The sequence below is a fragment of the Hyla sarda genome, chromosome 4 (genome assembly GCF_029499605.1).
Source record: "Hyla sarda isolate aHylSar1 chromosome 4, aHylSar1.hap1, whole genome shotgun sequence".
Classification (NCBI taxonomy): Eukaryota; Metazoa; Chordata; class Amphibia; order Anura; family Hylidae; genus Hyla; species Hyla sarda.
This window is the reverse complement of record NC_079192.1, coordinates 81,158,096-81,183,514: the sequence shown is the minus strand read 5'-3', so window position 1 is coordinate 81,183,514 and position 25,419 is coordinate 81,158,096. Positions and strand designations below refer to the sequence as shown.

Here is a 25,419-nt window from a genome sequence, read left to right as displayed (position 1 = left end):
AGTAGCAAACCAGTGTGTCTCCAGCTGTTGCATAACTACAATCCCCAGCATCCCCAGCCAAAGTAGTATGCCTCCCGCTGTTGCATAACTACAACACCCAGCATGCCCTTCCGCTGTCCGTACATGCTGGGGGTTGTAGCTTTTGCAACAGCTGAAGGCACACTGGTTGCAAAACACTGAGTTTGTTGCCAAACTCGGTGTTTCACAACCTGTGTGTCTCCAGCTGTTGCAAAACTACAACTCCCAGCATGCACTAATAGACCGTACATGCTGGGAGTTGTAGTTTTGCAACAGCTGGATGTCCCCCCCCCCCAATGTGAATGTACAGGGTACACTCACATGGGCGGAGGATTACAGTAAGTATCCGGCTGCAAGTTTGAGCTGCAGCAAATTTTCTGCTGCAGCTCAAGCTGCCAGCGAGAAACTACTGTGAACCCCCGCCCATGTGACTGTACCCTAAAAACACTACACTACACTAACACAAAATAAAATAAAAAGTAAAAAAACACTACATATACACATACCCCTACAATAAAAATGAAAAACGTCTGGTACGCCACCGTTTCCAAAACAGAGCCTCCAGCTGTTGCAAAACTACAACTCCCAGCATGCACTGATAGACCGTACATGCTGGGAGTTGTAGTTTTGCAACAGCTGGATGTTCCCCCCCCCCCCCCCCCAATGTGAACGTACAGGGTACACTCACATGGGCGGAGGATTACAGTAAGTATCCGGCTGCAAGTTTGAGCTGAGGCAAATTTTCTGCCGCTGCTCAAACTGCCAGCGAGAAACTACTGTGAACCCCCGCCCGTGCGACTGTACCCTAAAAACACTACACTACACTAACACAAAATAAAATAAAAAGTAAAAAACACTACATATACACATACCCCTACACAGCCCCCCTCCCCTCCCCAATAAAAATGAAAAACGTCTGGTACGCCACTGTTTCCAAAACGGAGCCTCCAGCTGTTGCAAAACAACTACTCCCAGTATTACCAGATAGCCACTGACTGTCCAGGCATGCTGGGACTTTTACAACAGCTGGAGGCACCCTATTTGGGAATCACTGGCGTAGAATACCCCTATGTCCACCCCTATGCAATCCCTAATTTAGGCCTCAAATGCGCATGGCGCTCTCACTTTGGAGCCCTGTCGTATTTCAAGGCAACAGTTTAGGGTCACATATGGGGTATCGCCGTACTCGGGAGAAATTGTGTTACAAATTTTGGGGGGTATTTTCTGCTATTACCCTTTTTAAAAATCTAAAATTTTTGGGAAACCAACATTTTAGGTAAAAATTATATTTTTTTTTTTACATATGCAAAAGTTGTGAATCATCTGTGGGGTATTAAGGTTCACATTACCCCTTGTTACGTTCCCCGAGGGGTCTAGTTTCCAAAATGGTATGCCATGTGTTTTTTTTTTTTGCTGTCCTGGCACCATAGGGGCTTCCTAAATGCGGCATGCCCCCAGAGCAAAATTTGCTTTCAAAAAGCCAAATGTGACTCCTTCTCTTCTGAGACCTGTAGTGCGCCAGCAGAGCACTTCTCACCCCCATATGTGGTGTTTTTCTGAAGCGGGAGAAATTGGGCTTCAAATTTTGGGGGGTATTTTCTGCTATTACCCTTTTTAAAAATGTAAAAATTTTGGGAAACCAAGCATTTTAGGTAAAATTTTTTTTTTTTTTTTAACATATGCAAAAGTCGTGAAACACCTGTAGGGTATTAAGGTTCACTTTACCCCTTTTTACGTTCCCCGAGGGGTCTGGTTTCCAAAATGGTATGCCATGTGTTTTTTTTTTTTGCGGTTCTGGCACCATAGGGGCTTCCTAAATGCGGCATGCCCCCAGAGCAAAATTTGCTTTCAAAAAGCCAAATGTGACTCCTTCTCTTCTGAGACCTGTAGTGCGCCAGCAGAGCACTTCTCACCCCCATATGGGGTGTTTTCTGAATCGGGAGAAATTGGGCTTCAAATTTTGGGGGGTATTTTCTGCTATTACCCTTTTTAAAAATGTAAAAATTTTGGGAAACCAAGCATTTTAGGAAAAAAAAAATGTTTTTTTTTAACATATGCAAAAGTCGTGAAACACCTGTAGGGTATTAAGGTTCACTTTACCCCTTTTTACGTTCCCTGAGGGGTCTGGTTTCCAAAATGGTATGCCATGTGGTTTTTTTTGCGGTTCTGGCACCATAGGGGCTTCCTAAATGCGGCATGCCCCCAGAGCAAAATTTGCTTTCAAAAAGCCAAATGTGACTCCTTCTCTTCTGAGACCTGTAGTGCGCCAGCAGAGCACTTTTCACCCCCATATGGGGTGTTTTCGGAATCGGGAGAAATTGGGCTTCAAATTTTGGGGGGTATTTTCTGCTATTATCTTTTTTAAAAATGTAACATTTTTGGGAAACCAAGCATTTTAGGTAAAAATTTTTTTTTTTTTACATATGCAAAAGTCGTGAATCACCTGTGGGGTATTAAGGTTCACTTTACCCCTTGTTACGTTCCCTGAGGGGTCTAGTTTCCAAAATGGTATGCCATGTGGTTTTTTTTTGCTTTCCTGGCACCATAGGGGCTTCCTAAAGGTGACATGCCCCCAAAAAACCATTTGACGCTCCTTCCCTTCTGAGCCCTCTACTGCGCCCGCCGAACAATTAACATAGACATATGAGGTATGTGCTTACTCGAGAGAAATTGGGTTTCAAATACAAGTAAAAATTTTCTCCTTTTTACCCCTTGCAAAAATTCAAAAATTGGGTCTACAAGAACATGCAAGTGTAAAAAATGAAGATTGTGAATTTGGGAATGCTGGGAGTTTGACCCTCACTGATCAGTTATCCCCTAACCGCAGGGGATAAATAGACAGCTCCTGTGCGGTCAGGGCTCCATTCATTGTCTATGGGGCCACCAAATACACTGCTCAAAAAAATTAAGGGAACACTTACACAACACAATGTAACTCCAAGTCAATCACACTTGTGTGAAATCACACTGTCCACTCAGGGAGTAACACTGATTGACAATCAATTTCACATGCTGTTGTGCAAATGGAACAGACAACAGGTGGAAATTATAGGCAATTTGCAAGACACCACCAATAAAGGAGTGGTTCTGCAGGTGGTGACCACAGACCACTTCTCAGTTCCTATGCTTCCTGACTGATGTTTTGGTCACTTTTGAATGCTGGCGGTGCTTTCACTCTAGTGGTAGCATGAGACGGAGTGTACAACCCACACAAGTGGCTCAGGTAGTGCAGCTCATCCAGGATGGCACATCAATGCGAGCTGTGGCAAGAAGGTTTGATGTGTCTGTCAGCATAGGGTCCAGACCATGGAGGTGGTACCAGGAGACAGGCCAGTACATCAGGAGACGTGGAGGAGGCCGTAGGAGGGCAACAACCCAGCAGCAGCAGGACCACTACCTCTGCCTTTGTGCAAGGAGGAGCACTGCCAGAGCCCTGCAAAAAGAGCACCAGCAAGTCACAAATGTGCATGTGTCCACTCAGACGGTCAGAAACAGACTCCATGAGGGTGGTATGAGGGCCCGACATCCACAGGTGGAGGTTGTGCTTACAGCCCAACACCGTGCATGACATTTGGCATTTGCCAGAGAGCACCCAGATTGGCAAATTCGCCACTGGCGCCCTGTGCTCTTCACAGATGAAAGCAGGTTCACACTGAGCACATGTGACAGAGTCTGGAGACACTGTGGAGAACGTTCTGCTGCCTGCAACATCCTCCAGCATGACCAGTTTGGCGGTGGGTCAGTAATGGTGTGGGGTGGCATTTCATTGGGGGGGGCCTCACAGCCCTCCATGTGCTTGCCAGAGGTAGCCCGACGGCCATTAGGTACCGTGATGAGATCCTCAGACTGCTTGTGACACCATATGCTGGTGCGGTTGGCCCTGGGTTCCTCCTATTGCAAGACAATGCTAGACCTCATGTGGCTGGAGTGTGTCAGCAATTCCTGCAAAGTTGGATCAGCCTGTAGTGGGGTTTCCACTTAGATTTTGAGTGTGACTCCATATCCAGACCTCCAGGGGTTGATAAATTTGATTTCCATTGATAATTTTTGTGTGATTTTGTTGTCAACACATTCAACTATGTAAAGAAGAAAGTATTTCATACGATTAGTTCATTCATTCAGATCTAGGATATGTTATCTTAGTGTTCCCTTTTTTTTTTTTTTTTTTTTTGAGCAGTGTATTTCCAAGTGGAAATGATCAGAGGCCCCATAGAGAATAAATGGAGCAGTGGCTGGGCAGGTGCATTTCTAGGGACAATTATCCCCGTTTTTGGGATTGGCAGGGGCCCCAGCAGTCAGACCCCCACCAATTTGTTTGTTATCCCCTATGTTGTTGATTTGTGGAATCATCCATGTCATAGTAGTAATAGTTGTTATAATATTGGTGGTTGTAGTCTTTATATAGTAGCAGTAGTGGATGTTCTTGTCTTAATGTAGCCATATAACATAGATCGATAATAATAGAAATAGACGGTGCACTGCACCACCCACCAAGGTAATCCTTTCTCTACTGTAGTGGGTAGAAGGATCTGAAGTGTCCTGGCTGCATTGTATTAGGCTGGGTTCATACTACGGTTCCCGTATACGGCTGGGAGGAGAGGTGGGCGGGGCTTAATCGCGGCGCCCGCACTCAGCCGTATTCGGGAACCGTAGTTAATGCATGTCTATGAGCCGACCGGAGTGAACCGCAGCCTCCGGTCGGCTGCTTTTTTGGCCGTATGCGGTTTCCCGACCGCAGGCAAAAACGTGGTCGACCAAACCGTAGTGTGAACCCAGCCTTATATATGGTGGTGGAGGAAGCTACAAGACCTTGACAGAACCCTAGCTACCTGGATCAAACTTCAAGTCAGTATCAATTCATTGATTGAAAGCAATGCAAGTCCCAGCAAGGCAACAGGGCTCCCAAGGGGTTACGCTGCATCCTCTCACTCTGCACCAGACTGTCAGTGTAATACAATCTGCATCCTGCTCAGTAAAGTTATCTGTAACCTGACGTCAGCGTGTTCATTTACTCCTTGTGTCTGGCCCAGGAGAAGCTGTCTCTACCTTGGACTGTGTATAGGATAACACCTACACCACCAGTGGTACCACATCTAGTGTCTTCTTATCTCTTTGTGTCACAGTCATTGATGTCCCCTCATCTCTACTATGTGTCACAGTCATTAATGCCCCCTCATCTCTACTATGTGTCAGTCATTAGTGTCCCCTCATTTCTCCCATGTGTCACAGTCATTGATGTCCCCTCTGTGTCTGGCAGTAAATGTCTTTGGTCGGTGCTCCGGTGTTCAGCAGTGGATGTCATGTGACTGCTGCAGCCAATCAGTGGCCTCATGTTACACGGAGTGTGTCCTGAAGCAAACTGGGGTATTAGCGCAGGAACTGAGACAGAGGTAAGTATAACAGGTGGTTTGGTGTCTTTCTAAGATCAACAATCCCTATTGGAAAGTGCTGACAAAAGCTATGGCGCCATGATGACCTGGGATTTATCCAACCCAAATAAAGGCCCGGATAAAATGACTAAAATGAGCCCTCAGTGCACAGATCGTATGAGAAATATGTGTAATTCCTTAAAGGAGTGAGCAAGAAAGAAATAACAGCTGGAATAACAAAATCCCAACGCAAAACAGGAAAAATGAAAAGACGTAAAAACGCGAAATAACGCAACAATTTCAACAACTTGTTTAGAAAAAAAACTACAGATCCAACATAAAATACACAGTGTGAAGAATATGCTAAACTATATACAATGCAATGTAATATATTTTATTTACAAACCGCATATAACAATACAAACAACCTTCATTACACAACACTGCAGGGCTCCCTCCTCCGTACAGATAAACACTGCGCCTACACATGGATGCCGCAGACGCGCGTTGATGACGTCACTTCTCGCCGCCTCCTCGGTTATCTCTCAGTAACATCAGAGACAAAACGTTAACGACAATTGTAAGAATATACAGTAATACAAGTATGGCTTTGGTTTGTGGCTTCTTCTGCTGAGAGAATATACTGCTGGTAGGAGAATATCGGGTGTGCCAGTAACAATCATGGCTGCCGTAGGTTCCGATAACGTCATTGTATCGCGCCGCATATAAAGACTATTCCCTATGGCTGTACAGTAGTGACATTGACGATCTGCCTGTAGGTTGGGATCATGTGGGCGGCCGGGTACCTGATCTCCAGGACGAGGGTGAGTATGTAGTCATTACATTAGTCAGACATTACTGTACACAGGAGTGCTCACAGCTGAGGGGTTGTTACAGTGGTATCCAGGCTCTGGAGTGCTCAGATCCCTCTGTTTTGACAATCTGCTTCAGTGTGGAGGCACAGGAGATCGTTTAGGCTGTATATATATATATATATATATATACATATACACACACAGCATCTATGCTAGACTGGATGCAATTTTCTATATGTTATTCACTGTATAACATATATATATATTTAGGCTAGGACTCCACAGAGATTTTTGCCCTGCGATTTTTGTGGCATAAAAACGCCAGAAAAACTGCCACAGTTTTTCCCTGCGTTTTTTTCTTGCGTTTTTTTTCTTGTGATTTTACCTTTGTGTGGAATTTGCCATTTTTGACCCCTTTGGAGTTTTCTTTTACAAAATAGTTGGGTACCCAAAAAAAAAAAAAAAAAAAAGGATACAGTAGGGATGTAAAAATGTATTTAACTAAATGTTTATCTTTTATAACAAAATTTTAATGAATTTTTTTGTAAAGTGTGTGTGTGTTTAACGTTTTAACATTTTTTATGTAGTACTACTACTCCCAGAATGGAACACACTGTTCCATGCTGGGAGTAGTAGTACCTGTACTATAGACATATAGCCCCGGGTGTCGCTCTATACAGCGCTCGCACCTCTGCTCTGTACTCTGAGTGATGTTCTATTCATATTTTCCACCCAGAGCTGTGATTGGCCGGATGGTTGCAGCCAATCACAGCTCTGAGGAAAAGATGAATGAGTGAGTGGCCGGCCCGGAGCATAGTGCAGAGCAGGGATGTGAGCGATTTGTATAGAGCCGCTCCATCTCTGCTATAGACAGGACGATCACAGCGGGTGTCAGTAGTGACATCCACTGTGATGTGTCCTTAACTGCAGGTACTCCTACGCCCAACATGAAGCACACTCTGCTCCATGCTGGGAGCTGTAGTACCTACATTAATAGACAGATCGCAGCTTGTAACTTCTGACACCTGCTGTGATCTGTCTATTAATGCAGGTACTACAGCTCCCAGCATGGAGCAGAGTGTGCTGCATGTTGGGAGTAGTAATAGGAAAGATCACTGTGCGGGTATCACTCCTGACACCCACTATGATCCTCCTGTATAATGTATGGATGCAGCGGCCGCTCTCCTATGGTCCCCTACACGGCCGTATATATACACATATTCCGATTTCTCACAGAGAGCTGTGATTGGTTGGAACCATCTGGCCAATCACAGCTCTGCGGGAAATATGAATATGTGTATATATACGTGAGTGCAGGGGACCATAGAAGAGCGGCCGCAGCATCTATACATTATACAAGAGGATCGCAAAGGACCCCGGCGATCTGTCAATTAGTACAGGTAACTACTACTCCCATCATGGAAGAGTGTGTTCCATGCTGGGAGTAGTAGTACTACCTAAAAATGTAAAAAAATAAAGTGAAAAACAGGCACACACTACATTCTTATTATTGTCGGCTACATTTTTAGTGCTTTACCCGCTCACATAACTTGATCCCTGTTTAAAAATGAATAAACATTTCGTAATAAAAAAAGATACATTTCGTTAGATACAATTTTTTCCATTACTACTGTATTTTTTTTATAATTTTTTTTTAATGGTACCCTACGAAATTTTTATAAAAAAAGGTATCTCCGCCACTTTTTTGGATCGCTAAAGTCCAAAAAAGAATAAAAATGCCACGATTTCAGGGCAAAAAACGCCAAACTAGGTTTTGTCGGGCATTTTGAAAATCCAGCCTCTGAGCCCAAAATTGCTGAAAAACGCCAAACTGAAAAACGCCAAGTGAATCTGGCATTTTGCAGTTTACTACCGTGCTTCCCCAAAAATAGTACCTACCCCGAAAATAGGCCCTAGCCGGATAATTAGACCTAGACCTAGACCAGTGGTCTCCAACCTGCGGACCTCCAGTTATTGCAAATGTTTGCAACATCTGGAGGTCCGCAGGTTGAAGACCACTGACCTAGACAATGCCCGGGCTGCGAATATTAAATAGCAATCTTTAACTTACCTTCGTCCTCCGTTCCCGCGTTGCTAAGGAACCGGCCTCGCTGTCCTCCGCTGTTCTCACTCGCCGGCCGGCTTCTTACATGACAGTCGGCTCAGCCTATCATCGGCAGAGGCGGGACATCGCTGCGGCCGGTGATAGGCTGAAGGCTCTGAGACGTCACACCACCAGGAAGCAGCAAGAACAGCGGAGGGACCATGAGGCCGGTGCCTTAGCAACGGGGGAACGGAGGACGAAGGTAAGTTAATGATTGCTTTTTAATATTTGCAGCCCGTGCACAGGAATAGATACAGCGCAGCGGTTGATAATTATTTGGCAGGGGGGGAGAGAAGCTGCGCTCACGGGTGGCAAAGGATCAGTACCCCGATGTGGGGATTGTGGGGTGCAGCGCTGGACTGATAAACCGGGGGGGGGGGGGTTAGGGACGTTGGGGGGCATTTACACCCCCCCCCCCATTATCATCATGTGATATGCGCAGCTTGCGCATATCACATGATGATAATGGGGGGGGGGGTAAATACCGTGGAACCGCCATGTTGTTCAATGTGCATACCTTACCATAAATAAATAAGCCCTACCCTGAAAATTAGCCCTAGTGTGTTTTTTGGGGCTAAAATGTATATAAGACCCGGTCCTATTTTCGGAGAAACACGATATTGACTCAGTGGAGTTCCAGCCTTATACATACACACACTGCTCAAAAAAAATAAAGGAAACACTTAAACAACACAATGTAACTCCAAGTCAATGACACTTCTGTGAAATCACACTGTCCACTCAGGAAGCAACACTGATTGACAATCAATTTCACATGCTGTTGTGCAAATATAACAGACAACACGTGGAAATTATAGGCAATTAGCAAGACACCCCCAATAAAGGAGTGGTTCTGCAGGTGGTGACCAGAGACCACTTCTCAGTTCCTATGCTTCCTGGCTGATGTTTTGGTCACTTTTGAATGCTGGCGGTGCTTTCACTCTAGTGGTAGCATGAGACAGAGTCTACAACCCACACAAGTGACTCAGGTAGTGCAGCTCATCCAGGATGGCACATCAATGCGAGCTGTGTCCAGAGCATGGAGGTGCTACCAGGAGACAGGCCAGTACATCAGGAGACATGGAGGAGGCTGTAGGAGGGCAACAACCCAGCAGCAGGACCGCTACCTCTGCCTTTGTGCAAGGAGAAGCAGGAGGAGCACTGACAGAGCCCTGCAAAATGACCTCCAGCAGGCCACAAATGTGCATGTGTCCACTCAAACGGTCAGAAACAGATTCCATAAGGGTGGTATGAGGGTCCTACGTCCACAGGTGCAGGACGTTTGACATTTGGCAGACCAACACCAAGATTGGTAAATTCGCCACTGGCAGATGAAAGCAGGTTCAGACTGAGCATATGTGACAAAGTCTGGAGATGCTGTGGAGAACGTTCTGCTGCCTGCAACATCCTCCAGCATGACCGGTTTGGCAGTGGGTCAGTAATGGTGTGGAGTGGCATTTCTATGTGCTTGCCAGAGGTAGCCTGACTGCCTTAGGTACCGAGATGAGATCCTCAGACCCCTTGTGAGACCATATGCTGGTGCTGTTGGCCCTGGGTTCCTCATAATGCAAGACAATGCTAGACCTCATGTGGCTGGAGTGTGTCAGCAGTTCCTGCAAGAGGAAGGCATTGATGCTATGGACTGGCCCGCCCGTTCCCCAGACCTGAATCCGATTGAGCACATCTGGGACATCATGTCTCACTCCATCCACCAACGCCACTTTGCACCACAGACTGTCCAGGAGTTGGCGGATGTTTCAGTCCAGGTCTGGGAGGACATCCCTCAGGAGACCATCCGCCACCTCATCAGGAGCATGCCCAGGTGTTGTAGGGAAGTCATACGGGCACGTGGAGGCCACACACACTACTGAGCCTCATTTTGACTTGTTTTAAAGGGGTATTCTGCCCCTAGACATCTTATCCCCTATCCAATGGATAGGGGATAAGATGTCAGATCACCGCGGTCCCGCTACTGGGGACCCCCGGGATCCCCGCTGCGGCACCGCACTATCATTACAGCACAGAGCGAGTTCGCTCTGTGCGTAATGACGGGCGATACGGGGGACGGAGCAGCGTGACGTCATGGCGCCGCCCCTCGTGATTTCATGGCCGTGACATCACAAGGGGCGGAGCCGTGATGTAACGATGCTCCGGCCCCTGTACCGCCCATCATTACGTGCAGAGCGAACTCGCTCTGTGCTGTAATGATAGCGCGGTGCCGCAGCGGGGATCCCAGGGGTCTCCAGCAGCGGGACCGCGGCGATCTGACATCTTATCCCCTATCCTTTGGGTAGGGGATAAGATGTCTAGGGGCGGAATACCCCTTTAAGGACATTACATAAAGTTGGATCAGCCTGTAGTGCGGTTTTCCACTTTGATTTTGAGTGTGACTCCATATCCAGACCTCTATGGGTTGATAAATTTGATTCCCATTGATAATTTTTGTGTGATTTTGTTGTCAGCACATTCAACTATGTAAAGACAAAACTATTCAATATGATTAGTTCATTCATTCAGATCTAGGATGTGTTATCTTAGTGTTCCCTTTAATTTTTTTGAGCAGTGTATACAAATATATCTACAGTATAAATACATATCTATCTAATTTATATCTACAGTATCTATACTAGACTGGAAACAGTTATATTGATATCTTTTATCTACACTTTCTGTCTACACTATCAATATCTACAGTATCTATTAATCTATCTCATTTATATATACAGTATCTATACTAGACTAGATACTGTTATATCTGTTATCTACAGTATCTATCTATCTAAAGCAATATCTATCCATCTCATTGTTATCTACAGTATCAGGGATGTGGAATTTCTATCGCCCGACGCCCGGGACAAGCAGTTTTGGGCGCCAGGCAGGTGAATTTGTCCAGCCCTTAGCCCGGCTTCGGGCAAGCAGGGCCGGACCTGACAAGTGCGGCGGCGATCTGCAGTCTGTATGGAGCGGGCTCCCGACTCCTGCCCGCTCCATACTCTGCAGCCTGTGTCCTCCGAAGCAGAGCAGGGGAGATGAGAAGCTGTGTATGTGTCTTCTCTCCCCTGCTCTGCAGACATGCGGGGGGAGATGAGGGGGCGTGGCTTCTTGCTCCCCGTGCAGACCTGCGTCCTCTGCCTTCACTCCCCCCAGCTGTAGCTTCGGAGAGCTGAGGGGAGGAGGCGCGTCTGCGTGGGGAGATGCTTGCGGCGCTCTGCAGTATGTATGGAGCGGGCTCGGGATTCCAGCCCGCTCCATGCTCTGCAGCCCCCGGCTGTTCTCAGTAGCCGGGGGCCGCCGCTAATAGCCAGCATGCGGCGATCGCCGCGGCTGGCTATTAACCCTTTAGATCGCCGCTGTCAAAGCTGACAGCGGCGTCTAAAGGGAGATGTGAATGCTCCCTGGTGGGCTAGTGGGGGTGGATCGCCCCCCCACAGCGCGATCGCAGGGGGGCGGTCTACTATAGAGGTAGCCGGAGGACTTACCTCTGCTTCCTCCTGTCCCGCTCTGTCATTGATAGAGTCTGGCTGGTCCAGGCTCTATCAATGGATCACAGAGCACACAGAGTAATAGAGTTCAATAGAATCTATTCATCTGCCTGAGGAATCTAATGATTCCTCCTATAAGTGTAAAACCGAGTGTAAAAATAAAGTGTAAAAAAAAAAAAAAAAAGTTTTAATAAAAGTTTGAAAGACACACATTAACCTAGTGGTCTTAAAACTGTGCCCCTCCAGATGTTACAAAACTACAATTCCCAGCATGCCAGGACAGCCGTTGGCTGTCCGGGCATGCTGGGAGTTGTAGTTTTGCAACATCTGGAGGGCCACAGTTTGAAGACCGCTGCAATAACCCCTTCCATGTTAAAAGTTCAAATCACCCCCTTTTCCTATATAAAAACATGCAAACATAATAAAAAATAAACATATTTGGTATCGCTTTGTGCGTTATTGTACAACCTATTAAAATATAACAATATACCAAACCACAGATTTGCAATTTTTATAATATCCCAGAAAAAAAAGTTAAAAAGCGATTAAAAATTCAGATCAATACCAAAATGGTACCGATACAAAAAACAGATTATGGCGCAAAAAATGAGCCCTCATACAGTCTGGTATGCGGAAAAAAAAAATAAAGCTACAGGGGTTAAAAAATGGCAATTAAAAAAATTGGAAAAAGTCCAGAATTAGTAAAACATGATGTAAATGATACAAATCTGGTATCGCTGTAATCAGGTGGCCTAAAGTATAAAACTAACATGTTACCTCAACCACAAGGTAAATGGCGCAGAAAAGAAAACCAACAAATCTGCTAAATTATCTTTTACTATTTCAATTTCACTTCCCTTAATATATATATATATATATATATATATATATATATATATATATATATATATATATTTAGGATCCAACAATAACGCAGCACTCCAAAGAACGGTGAAAAAAGTGTTGATTTATTCTTGTCACATCAGTACAAGCAACGTTTCTGCTCCTATGGAGCCATTTTCAAGCTTAGTGTCACACATCAATAGGGGGTTTAAATACCCATGTGCATTAAACATCATACAAATTTCAATTAAGTGCTCATTACATAAAAACATTAAAATTTTGTAAACAGTGTATGCATACATCTTCCCTTGTGTATATATCATAGATCTTCAGTGCATCTTTTATATATTAAAGTGCAAATTCGTGCATATTAGTGCATATAAGTGTTTTAAAACATAGCTGCGCTCGAAATTGGATACTCCACTGACATTATGTTGATACATAGCAGCTGTATAATACAATTATACATATATAATATAATGAAATGGGGAGTTTGACTCTTACCCGCTCTGTACTCGTTTAATGGCGTCCAGTGGCGTGGGTGAAAACACCACTGCGCCTGTGCAGGAAGCGGTCTCAGTCCAGAGCTGTCACGCGAACAAGTCACATGACTAGCCCCGGGTCATGTGATCACTTCCGCATACTACTGCACTGAAAGCGTCGCCCGTAGTCCTGGTTACCACCTGTGCTGATCAGCCCTGGTGTAAAGCAGGAAACAGGCATGACGAATGTTATAAAGGTACATGCCAGACTTGAATACAAGTTATTCCATAAAAACTAGTGATATATATTTATTATTAACCAGATCTATATATATAGTGCATGAAGGTCAGTTCATTGACCAACAGAGATATTAGATAAAAAATAAAAATACAAAGAAATGGAAATAAATAAAAAAATAAAAAATAAAAAATAAAAAAATAAAAATGGAAATAAAAAAATGAAAACATTTTTTTTTTAAAAATAGAAAATAATTAAAAAAATACATAAAAAAAGATAAATAAATAAACAAATAAAAAGAAATTTTTATAAATAATAAGAAATTTTTATAAATAAATATCATTCCTTATTTATAAGGATCCCTTCTTTTCTAGGGCAATTTTATACCCAGACACACCTTACATTTACATCTCAGAACCGCTCCTCTTGTGTAGGACTTTCATCCCTCAGAGTCATCTCTGATCTCCAAAGGGGTGTCTGTCACCGGGGGACAGTGACATTGGGATTGTAGGGTCCCAACATGTCTCCGTCTACCCACCTACATCTTGGTTGGAGCTTCTCTGTTATCATAGCAGCATTAATCATACTCAATGTGGTCTCGGTTATCCATTGATGGTATATAAATAAAAAGGAAATAATAAAAAACAAAATATAAAAAAATATAGGAAAGAAAGAAATTTAAATATATATATATATATATATATTATTATTTTTGGTTCGGAGAATATGTTATTGAAAAATTAAAAGGTATCATTATAGTAGGTAGTTATGGCTATTATAGGGCGAGGAGGAAAAAACGAGAGTGTAAAAGCGAAAATTGGCCGGGACAAGTGGATCGTCATGAGGGACAAGTAGATTTTGCTCCATTTTAGTCCCTAGGACAAGTAGTTTATTATAAAATTTCCACACCCCTGAGTATATTCTATTTATCTGTCTATCTCATATCTATAGTATCTATATATATATATATATATATATATATATATATATATATATATATATAGATCATCTATATGTAATATATACTGAAATATACTTACAGTATCTATGTCCCTAATATCTATTTATCTATCTACAGTATCTGTCTATCGATCTCATATCTATGTCTGTCACAGTATCTCTCTATATCGATATAATATCATGTATATGTGTGTATATAAAATGCCATACCCTCAACATGATGTAATTTTGGAAAACTAACCCTGAGCCAAGAAACACCAAAAGAAAAATGTGTGTCTAGCATTTAATACTTCCCTACTGGTATCCAGATAAGGCTGCATTCACACTTCGTTTTTACATTACAGGTGCCGGATACGGCTGGGGGAGGGGCAAACCGGGCTCTCCTGTACCCCAGACCAGCGTTGGACTCCATTTACTTTAATGAGCCGACCGGAGTCAAATGGTGACTCTGGTCGGCTCATTTTTTACCCATATCTGGATTTATGACCGGACCTAAAACCGTAGTATACTGGGTCCGGTCCGGAAATGCAGCATCTGTTGCTGTGTTTTTGGCCCAAAAGAGAAAACCCTAGAGCACGAATGGCGTCTTTGGGGTGTTATGTCAACAACTAAAAAAGCCAAATGGAATCTTGCAATTTCCAGTTGACAAATTTAAGAATGAATTTTCTTCTCTCCCGGAAGACTTGTGTCCTCTGCAACCTCAGAAGATCATTCGCCTCAAAGACAGACGGAGAAGACCAGATCACACAGGTGCTGAAGAGAAAGTTTCCTCTGGCCTCCTCTGTGAGGGTGGTAGATATCTCAGGTAATGAAGACTTCAGAGCCATTAGATCTCTTTATAATATATACCCAGCAGAGGTCCCTGGGCTAACAAATAGCCTATTGTTCCTTACAATAAAGAGGGAAAAGGGGGAACTGCAAACAATAGAAGACATTGTGGTGTATTCACAATGATATTTACAGAGAGATATATATATACAATTCATGTTTATTATATAGAGTGTGAAGCCGGACAGACATGTGGATTACTATTGTTGTGTGCGCTATATACAGTACAGACCAAAAGTTTGGACACCTTATCATTCAGAGTTTTCTTTATTTTCATGACTATGAAAACTGTAGATTCACATTGAAGGCATCAAAACTATGAATTAACACATGTGGAATTATAGACCTAACAAAAAAGTGTGAAAATCTGTCATATTCTAGGTTCTAGCCACCTTTTGCTTTGATTACTGCTTTGCACACTCTTGGCATTCTCTTGATGAGCTTCAAGAGGTAGTCCCCTGAAATGGTCTTCCAACAGTCTTGAAGGAGTTCCCAGAGATGCTTAGCACTTGTTGGCCCTTTTTGCCTTCACTCTGCGGTCCAGCTCACCCCAAACCATCTCGATTGGGTTGAGGTCCGGTGACTGTGGAGGCCAGGTCATCTGGCGCAGCACCCCATCACTCTCCTTCTTGGTCAAATAGCCCTTACACAGCCTGGAGGTGTTTGGGGTCATTGTCCTGTTGAAAAATAAATGATGGTCCAACTAAACACAAACCGGATGGAATATCATGCTGCCGCTGCAAGATGCTGTGGTAGACATGCTGGTTCAGTATGCCTTCAATTTAGAATAAATCCCGAACAGTGTCACCAGCAAAGCACCCCCACACCATCACACCTCCTCCTCCACACCAGCACACCTGTGAAGTGAAAACCATTTCAGGTGACTACCTCTTGAAGCTCAACAAGAGAATGCCAAGAGTGTGCAAAGCAGTAATCAAAGCAAAAGGTGGCTACTTTGAAGAACCTAGAATATGACATATTTTCAGCTGTTTCACACTTTTTTGTTATGTATATAATTCCACATGTGTTAATTCATAGTTTTGATGCCTTTAGTGTGAATCTACAATTTTCATAGTCATAAAAATAAAGAAAACTCTGAATCAGAAGGTGTGTCCAAACTTTTGGTCTGTTCTTCTTCTTATTATTACCTATCGTTTGTATATCTGGCACAGTTATTAACGGAGCAGATATGGCACCAAACTCGGGGAGATGAACCTGTACATTTACTGCAGGTGACTAATTTTAGATTTTTACTATGGGTGTGTGGAATCTGTCTAAATGACATGCATTCTATGTATTACCCAGCTCTCCCAGTCTCCTGAAGCCGCAGCAGTGATACTTGTTCTCCCTACACTCCTCACTGCAGCACCACTGCATGCCTTTTCCCTGCCCCGCACTGATGTCTTCTCTCCTCTCCCTGCCCCCTCACTATCTATTCTCTACACCTGCCTGCTGGACAGTTTAATCATACTTTACCATGTTTGGTCCAGCGGCAGGATGTTTAATCCTCCCGTGCAACTTTGCATAGGACTTCCAATACATCTTCTGATCACATTGATCTTTGGCTGTGGAGGTTGTCTGTATCGGGACATGCCTAAACTCTACTTTATTTTTATTTGACATATAAGAAAGATGTTTCACCGAGTTTAATCAAAATATCTCCAGCTCTTTTGGCATTATTCTGGAGCATACTGTATACAGTCATGGCCGTAAATGTTGGTACCCCTGAAATTTTTCAAGAAAATGAAGTATTTCTCACAGAAAATGATTGCAGTAACACATGTTTTACTATACACATGTTTATTCCCTTTTGTGTGTATTGAAACTAAACCAAAAAAAGGAGGAAAAAAAAGCAAATTGGACTTAACTCCAAAAATGTGCTGAGCAAAATTATTGGCACCCTTTCAAAATTGTGGATAAATAAGATTGTTTCAAGCATGGGATGCTCCTTTAAATTCCCCTGGGGCAAATAACAGGTTTGGGCAATATAAAAATCACACCTGAAAGCAGATAAAAAGGAGAGAAGTTCACTTAGTCTTTACATTGCGGGTATGTGTGTGCCACACTAAGCATGGACAACAGAAAGAGGAGAAGAGAACTGTCTGAGGACTTGAGAACCAAAATTGTGGAAAGATATCAACAATCTCAAGGTTACAAGTCCATCTCCAGAGATCTAGATTTGCCTTTGTCCACAGTGTGCAACATTATCAAGAAGTTTGCAACCCATGGCACTGTAGATCATCTCCCTGGGTGTGGATGTAAGAGAAAATTGATGAAAGGTGTCAATGCAGGATAGTCCGGATGGTGGATAAACAGCCCCAAACAAGTTCCAAAGATACTCAAGCTGTCCTGCAGGCTCAGGGAGCATCAGTGTCAGCGCGAACTATCCGTCAACATTTAAATTAAATGAAACGCTATGGCAGGAGACCCAAAATGAACTTGAGTAAGCCAAAATCCTTCTGGGAAAACATTTTGTGGACAGATGAGACCAAGATAGAGCTTTTTGGTAAAGCACATCATTCTACTGTTTACCAAAAACGGAATGAGGCCAACAAGGAAAAGAACACAGTACCTACAGTGAAATATTGTGGAGGTTCAATGATGATTTGGAGTTGTTTTGCTTCCTCTGGCACTGGGTGCCTTGAATGTGTGCAAGGATTACCAACAGATTTTGGGTCGCACTGTACAGCCCAGTGTCAGAAAGCTGGGTTTCCATCTGAGATCTTGGGTCTTCCAGCAGGACAATGACCCCAAACATATGACAAAAAGCCCCCAGAAATAGATGACAACAAAGCGTTGGAGAGTTCTGAAGTGGCAGCAATGAGTCCACATCTAAATCCCATTGAACACCTCTGGAGAGATCTTAAAATTGCTGTTGGGAAAAGGCGCCTTCCAATAAGAGACCTGGAGCAGTTTGCTAAGGAAGAGTGGTCCAACATTCCGGCTGAGAGGTGTAAGAAGCTTATTGATGGTTATAGGAAGCAACTGATTTCAGTTATTTTTTCCAAAGGATGTGCAACCAAATATTAAGTTAAGGGTGCCAATAATTTTGTCCAGACCATTTTTGGAGTTTGGTGTGACATTATGTCCAATTTGCTTTTTTTTCCCTCCCTTTTTTAGTTTAGTTCCAATACACACAAAGGGGGAGATTTATCAAAACCAGTCTAGAGGAAAATTTGCCCAGTTGCCCATAGCAACCAATCAGGTTCTTTCATTTTTAACAAGGCCTCTGCAAAATGAAAGAAGCGATCTGATTGGTTGCTATGAGCAACTGGGCAACTTTTCCTTTGCAAAGGTTTTGATAAATCTCCCCCAAAGGGAATAAACATGTATATAGCAAAACATGTGTTACTGCAATCCTTTTCTGTGAGAAATACTTCATTTTCTTGAAAAAGTTCAGGGGTGCCAACATTTACAGTCATGACTGTCTATACACTCATATTTAGGAATCTGTTCTGTATTATGTATGACTTATTCATTCATTGTTGTTTAATTCCAGAGTCTGGAAGATATTGTAACCAGTCTAAACGTTTATAAGGCCATGTTTTTTGCGTGACCAATTGTACTTTGTAATGAAACCTCTCATTTTACCATAAAATGTACGGCAAACCCCCCAAAAATTATTTTTTTAGGGAGGACATTTAAAAGAAAACCACAATTTTGTACACTTTATGGTAAAAATGACATGTGTTCTTTATTGTGTGGGACACTACGATTAAAATGATACCCATGGCTAGATACTTTTTTTTATATTTTTGTACCGCTTAAAAAAAAATCTAAAACTCTTTGTACAAAATCGGTAATCTAAAATCGCCCTATTTTGACCACCTATAACTTTTTCATTTTTCCATATATAGGGCGGTATGAGGGCTCATTTTTTTGCGCCGTCATCTGCATGTATAAAACTTTTAGATTATTTTTTATACATTTTTTTTTTTTTTTGGAATAAAATGTGACTAAAAAGCTGCATTTATGTTTATTTTTTACGTTTACGCCTTTCACCGTACGGGATCATCAACATTATATTTTGATAGTTCAGATATTTACACACGCGGCGATACCAAATATGTTTATATAAAAAATTGTTATGCTTTTTGGGGGTAAAATGGGAAAAACAAACAATTTAAATTTTATTGGGGGTGGGGATTTTTCACTTTATTTTTTTCACTTTTTTTTATTTTTTTATTTACACTTTTTATGTCCCCATAGGGGATTATCTATAGCAATCATTTGATTGCTAGTACTGTTCAGTGCTATGCATAGGACAAAACACTGATCAGTATTATCGGTGATCTTCTGCTCTGGTCTGCTCTATCTCAGCAGGAGACACCGGGAGATGGACGGAGGCAGGTGAGGGGACCTCTGTCCGCCATTAACATGCTCATTGCTGCAGATGCCGTGACTGATCACGGCATCTGAGGGGTTAATGGCAGACATCCGCACGATCGCGGATGTCGGCCATTACCTGCGGGCCTGCTGCTAGCAGCCGGAACCTGCCGTGTATGACGCGAGCACTGCTCTGATGCTCGCGGTCATACACAGGACGTAAATGTACGTCCTGGTGCGCTAAGTACCGCCTCACCAGGATGTACGTTTACGTCCGTGGTCGTTAAGGGGTTAAGCATGCATGAAACATTGCATCTTTTTGACATAGGCTCAATGGCCCAGATTTATCGAACCGTGTGAGAGAATAAAATGGAGGGATTTTCCCACATCGACCAATCACAGTTCAGCTAACGATCTGAGGTAAAGTGAAAGCTGAGCTGTGATTGGTTGCTGTGGGAAAATCCCTCCAGTTTCTCTCTCACACAGTTTGATAAATCTGGGCCAATATATTTTTTTACATTTGCATATTTTGCTGCGCCATTCTATTGTTCTCCTCAGTGGACTTGGATTGGGTCTGGGTGGTTGACATCATCTCTAGTTGGACTGGATAAATAGTACTGTGCTAAAGATGGATGGGTCGGTGTATAATCTAGATATAATCTAGGCCTCTTCTATTACAGGAGGATGTGGGGCAATGTATGAAATCCATGTGGAGTCTGAAGAATTCAAAGACAAGCGCACAGTGCAGCAGCATAAGATGATCAATGAAGTGAGCTTTGTGTTTATTCAGTGGTACATGAAGGGTATTTTACTTCTTCATCCAGACTCTTATTCCCCTTTCACACCTTGATAGAACAGTATGTGGAGTCTTAGGTGGTTGAGCCATCTTGATATACTATGGGGGATATTTATCAAAGGATTTAGACTGCTTTTTCCTGTCTAAAGTTGTCGCACAGAAAGTCGCAGTCTAAATATGTGCGACTTTTCTGGGACTTTTGCTCTAGAGGATTTTTAGGACATGATGCATTTTGGTCTATTTCAGACGGAAAAATGTATTGGTGCTGAATTTATCAAAAGTGACTTTTCAGCGACAAGTCACATCGGCTGAAAGTACGCTGAAATGTCAGACCGTGCTGGAGCAGGTTTATATACAGTCTAATGCATAGATCACGGAGTCCATGCGCAGAATTTATCAAGAGCCGTGCGCCTTTGGATAAATTTGGCGCACAAAAGACCGGCCAAACACTCTGTAGTTTGGTCTATATTGATGTGGGACATAGACAGCTTTGATAAATCTCCCCCCATGACTCTACTATGTCCAAGTGACCACACATATTGTTGGTGCACGAACAGCCACAGGAGGACAGCTGGCGTGCCCACCACAACTGCAGAGAAAACGCTCATCCTGGCACTTAAAGGGGTATTCCAGGAAAAAACTTTTTTTTATATATCAACTGGCTCCAGAAAGTTAAACAGATTTTGTAAATTACTTCTATTAAAAAATCTTAATCCTTTCAGTACTTATGAGCTTCTGAAGTTAAGGTTGTTCTTTTCTGTCTAAGTGCTCTCTGATGACACGTGTCTCGGGAAATGCCCAGTTTAGAAGCAAATCCCCATATCAAACCTCTTCTAAACTGGGCGGTTCTCGAGACAGGTGTCATCAGAGAGCACTTAGACAGAAAAGAACAACCTTAACTTCAGAAGCTCATAAGTACTGAAAGGATGAAGATTTTTTTAATAGAAGTAATTTACAAATCTGTTTAACTTTCTGCAGCCAGTTGATATTTAAAAAAAGTTTTTTCCTGGATAACCCCTTTAACCTTCTCAATGCTGTATGCCAGCCCTAGAGACAACCCTTGAGAGACTTCTATCTGGTTCAAGGTTATCTCATGTACCAGTACTATGCCTGTGCATTTTTCTATATATTGTCCCTGAGGACACCACCTTGTGTATGGTGAAACATGTTAGAACCAATTTACAGGATTTTTGATGAAAGGGGGTAGTCCACCGATCCATCTTATCCCCTATCCGAAGGATAGTGTTGAGCGCGAATATTAGAAATGCTAATTTTTACTGTGAATGTCGGTACTTCGGTTTTGCGAATATTTAGCATATAGTGATATACATTCGTAATGAAAAATATTCTATTTTTTTATTTTTTTTTGCGAATATTCGCGATTATTAGCACTTTCAGCACTGATCCCTCCCTTCTTTTAGGTGAAAGATATAATCGCGCATGCGCACTATGTGAATTTCAGTAAAAATTTTCGCATGAAAAAAATAAAACGAACATAGTGAATGTGCAAATTTTGCGAATATAGGACGAATATTCGGCCGTATATTTGCAAAATTTCTCAAATTCTAATATGGCCTATGCCGCTCATTAGTACCAAAGGATAGGGAATAAGATGTCTGATCGCGGGGGGTGTCCCAGTGATCTCTGCGCAGCACTGGGTTTCAACGGCAGTGGTTGCCATTAGGGATCGACCGATATCGTTTTTTTAGGGCCGATACCGATAATCGGTGGAGGTTAAGGGCGATAGCCGATAACTTATACCGATATTCCAGTATAAGTTATCGGCTATTTATCCCCCTGCGACACCGCTGCAGATCATTGATTTAAAGTGGGCGCTTTAAATCAATGCACTGCAGTGGCTTTTGCGGTGCCATAGGCCGCCGCCACCCGGTTCTCTCCCCCTGCCTCTCCGGGGGTCCTGAGACCTATCACCGCCACCGCTCCTCCCGCCGCGCCGCACCACGCCTAGGGGTGCCTCCAGCTGTTGCAAAACTACTACTCCCAGCATGCCCGGACAGCCAACGGCTGTCCGGGCATGCTGGGAGTTGTAGTTTTGCAACAGCTGGAGGGCCTCAACAGCTGGAGGGCCTACTGTAGGTATAGTATATTATACAAACCCCTGTCCATCCCAGAACCCTGACTCACCTTCCCAATTGCTGCAGGGACCTTCCGGGGAGGGTGGTCCGGGCCATCCATCCTTCCTGTAGTGTCCGGCGGCATTCCGGGTGGAGGGTGAACCGGTCCGGGCTGTCCTTCTTCTCCGAGGGTCCTCTTCTCCACTCCGGGCAGGCTCTGGCCTAGTAACGCTGCATAGACGCCGCTGCGCAGCGACGCACCTGACGTCACGGCGTAGCGGTGTCTATGCAGCGTACTAGGCCGGAGCCTGCCCGGAGTGGAGAAGAGGACCCCCGGAGAAGAAGGACAGCCCGGACCGGTTCACCCTCCACCCGGAATGCCGCTGGACACTACAGGAAGGATGGATGGCCCGGACCATCCCCATTATGGGTAAGTTTAATTTTTTTTATTGACTCGGAGGGTGGGGGAGGGGCCCGACCAGTATAGTGGTATGGGCAAAAATCCATACCGTGGGAGAAAAAAAAAACCGTGTCCGGTTCATACCGGTGCGACGCGGTGCAGGGGGGCAGTCGAGGTGCGGTGCGGTGTGGGGGGCGGGGCATTATCGGCAAGGTAATTGCCGATACCGATAATGCCCAAAATCGTGATTATCGGCCGATAATATGGGCCATACCGATAATCGGTCGATCCCTAGTTGCCATGCCCCCTCGTCATGTCACTCCACCCATCCTCCATGCATGTCTATGAGAGTGGGTGTGACAGCTTGTTCTGCAAGTCACAAGAACCTGTATCAGTATTTCCCAACCAGGGTGCCTCCAGCTGTTGCCACACAACAACTTCCAGCATGCCTGGACAGCCTTCGGCTGTCCAGGCATGCTGGGAGTTGTAGTGTGGCAGCAGCTGGAGGCACCCTGGTTGGGAAACACTGACCTGTATGGGTTTGTTAAAGCAAAAAAATAAATAAAAAGGGACTAATCTATATTTATTTGGTCAAAGTGAAGTTTGTGTTGTCTTTCATTTTCACTCCATCTAGGCTCTTCAGGAGGAGATTAAATCAATGCACGGCCTCCGAATCTACACTTCTGTTCCAAAACACTGAAGACGCCTGATGTAGGAGGGGACGCCACTTGCTGTGCACACCTAAGAGGGTTCATGCAATAATCCATGTCGCTGCAGAGAGAATGAGAAATACAGTATATTTATATGAAGCTACAGACATTGCACATTATAGTTTTGCTACCTAGAATGAAATATTCTAATAAAGTAAAGTAACAGTGTGTGCAGTTGTGATGTATTTTTTTCTTCATTGCTCCAATGTATCTAAAGTAAAATAATGAAGCAACTATGCAAATAGTCCTAATAGAGAAATCCACCGTTTTGTGTATGCAGCTTCTATGCAGATCTTGTGTGTTGTCTGATCCTCCATTCCATAAAGCTTTTGTTAAAGGGGTATTCAAGGAAAAAACTTTATATATATATATCTCAACTGGCTCCAGAAAGTTAAACAGATTTGTAAATTACTTCTATTAAAAAATCTTAATCCTTCCAATAATTATCAGCTGCTGAAGTTGAGTTGTTGTTTTCTGTCTGACAACAGTGCTCTCTGCTGACATCTCTGCTTGTCTATGGAACTGCACAGGGTAGAAGAGGTTTGCTATGGGGATTTGCTTCTACTCTGGACAGTTCCCGAGACAGGTGTCATCAGAGAGCACTTAGACAGAAAAGAACAACTCCACTTCAGCAGCTCATAAGTACTGAAACAAATCTGTTTAATAACTTTCTGGAGCCAGTTGATATATACAGTCATGGCCGTAAATGTTGGCACTCCTGAAATTCTTCTAAAAAATGAAGTATTTCTCACAGAAAAGGATTGCAGTAACACATGTTTTGCTATACACGTTTATTCCCTTTGTGTGTATTGGAACTAAACCAAAAAAGGGAAGAAAAAAAGCAAATTGGACATAATGTCACCAAACTCCAAAAATGGGCTGGACAAAATTATTGGCACCCTTAACTTAATATTTGGTTGCACATCCTTTGGAAAAAATAACTGAAATTAGTTGCTTCCTATAACCATCAATAAGCTTCTTACACCTCTCAGCCGGAATGTTGGACCACTCTTCCTTTGCAAACTGCTCCAGGTCTCTCTTATTGGAAGGGCGCCTTTTCCCAACAGCAATTTTAAGATCTCTCCACAGGTGCTCAATGGGATTTAGATCTGGACTTATTGCTGGCCACTTCAGAACTCCATGTGTCCATCCATTTCTGGGTGCTTTTTGACGTATGTTTGGGGTCATTGTCCTGCTGGAAGACCCAAGATCTCGGATGCAAACCCAGCTTTCTGACACTGGGCTGTACAGTGCGACCCAAAATCCGTTGGTAATCCTCAGATTTCATGATGCCTTGTACACATTCAAGGCACCCAGTGCCAGAGGCAGCAAAACAACCCAAAACATCATTGAACCTCCACCATATTTCCCTGTGTTCTTTTCTTTGTAGGCCTCATTCCATTTTCGGTAAACAGTAGAATGATGTGCTTTACCAAAAAGTTCTATCTTGGTCTCATCTGTCCACAAGATGTTTTCCCAGAACGATTTTGGCTTACTCAAGTTCATTTTGGCAAAATGTAGTCTTGCTTTTTTTATGCCTCTGTGTCAGCAGTGGTGTCCTCCTGGGTCTCCTGCCATAGCGTTTCATTTCATTTAAATGTCGACAGTTCATGCTGACACTGATGCTCCCTGAGCCTGCAGGACAGCTTGAATATCTTTGGAACTTGTTTGGGGCTGCTTATCCACCATCCGGACTATCCTGCGTTGACACCTTTCATCAATTTCATCAATTTTTCTCTTCTGTCCATTCCCAGGGAGATTAGCTACAGTGCCATGGGTTGCAAACTTCTTGATAATGTTGCGCACTGTGGACAAAGGCAAATCTAGATCCCTGGAAATGGACTTGTAACCTTGAGATTGTTGATATTTTTCCACAATTTGGGTTCTCAAGTCCTCAGATAGTTCTCTCTTCTCCTCTTTCTGTTGCCCGTGCTTAGTGAGGCACACAATGCAAAGACTATGTGAACTTCTCT

General features: G+C 43.4%; 1 protein-coding gene across 2 annotated transcripts; it reads left to right on the top strand.

Annotated features, from left to right (window-relative positions):
* Positions 1–5,277: 5,277 nt before the first annotated feature.
* On the top strand, positions 5,278–23,614 carry BOLA3 (bolA family member 3). 2 transcript variants are annotated; one of them, XM_056569223.1, is made up of 4 exons: positions 5,278–5,408; positions 14,993–15,116; positions 20,146–20,234; positions 23,371–23,614. In XM_056569223.1, exons 1-4 carry the CDS (start codon positions 5,349–5,351, stop codon positions 23,434–23,436), a joined length of 339 nt encoding a protein of 112 aa, XP_056425198.1. In that variant the 5' UTR covers positions 5,278–5,348; the 3' UTR covers positions 23,437–23,614. The 2 variants fall into 2 exon arrangements, with proteins under 2 accessions (XP_056425198.1, XP_056425199.1); XM_056569224.1 differs by lacking the exon at positions 5,278–5,408 and adding an exon at positions 5,996–6,211.
* Positions 23,615–25,419: the final 1,805 nt, after the last annotated feature.

What these genes read in the sequence shown, in the direction of transcription:
- BOLA3 (XM_056569223.1), top strand. Translation starts at nt 5,349, where the DNA reads ATGTTACACGGAGTGTGTCCTGAAGCAAACTGGGGTATTAGCGCAGGA. An exon ending in GCGCAGGAACTGAGACAGAG is followed by an intron (nt 5,409 to 14,992) that starts GTAAGTATAACA and finishes CTCTCCCGGAAG; the next exon opens with ACTTGTGTCCTCTGCAACCT. An exon ending in GAGGGTGGTAGATATCTCAG is followed by an intron (nt 15,117 to 20,145) that starts GTAATGAAGACT and finishes CTTCTATTACAG; the next exon opens with GAGGATGTGGGGCAATGTAT.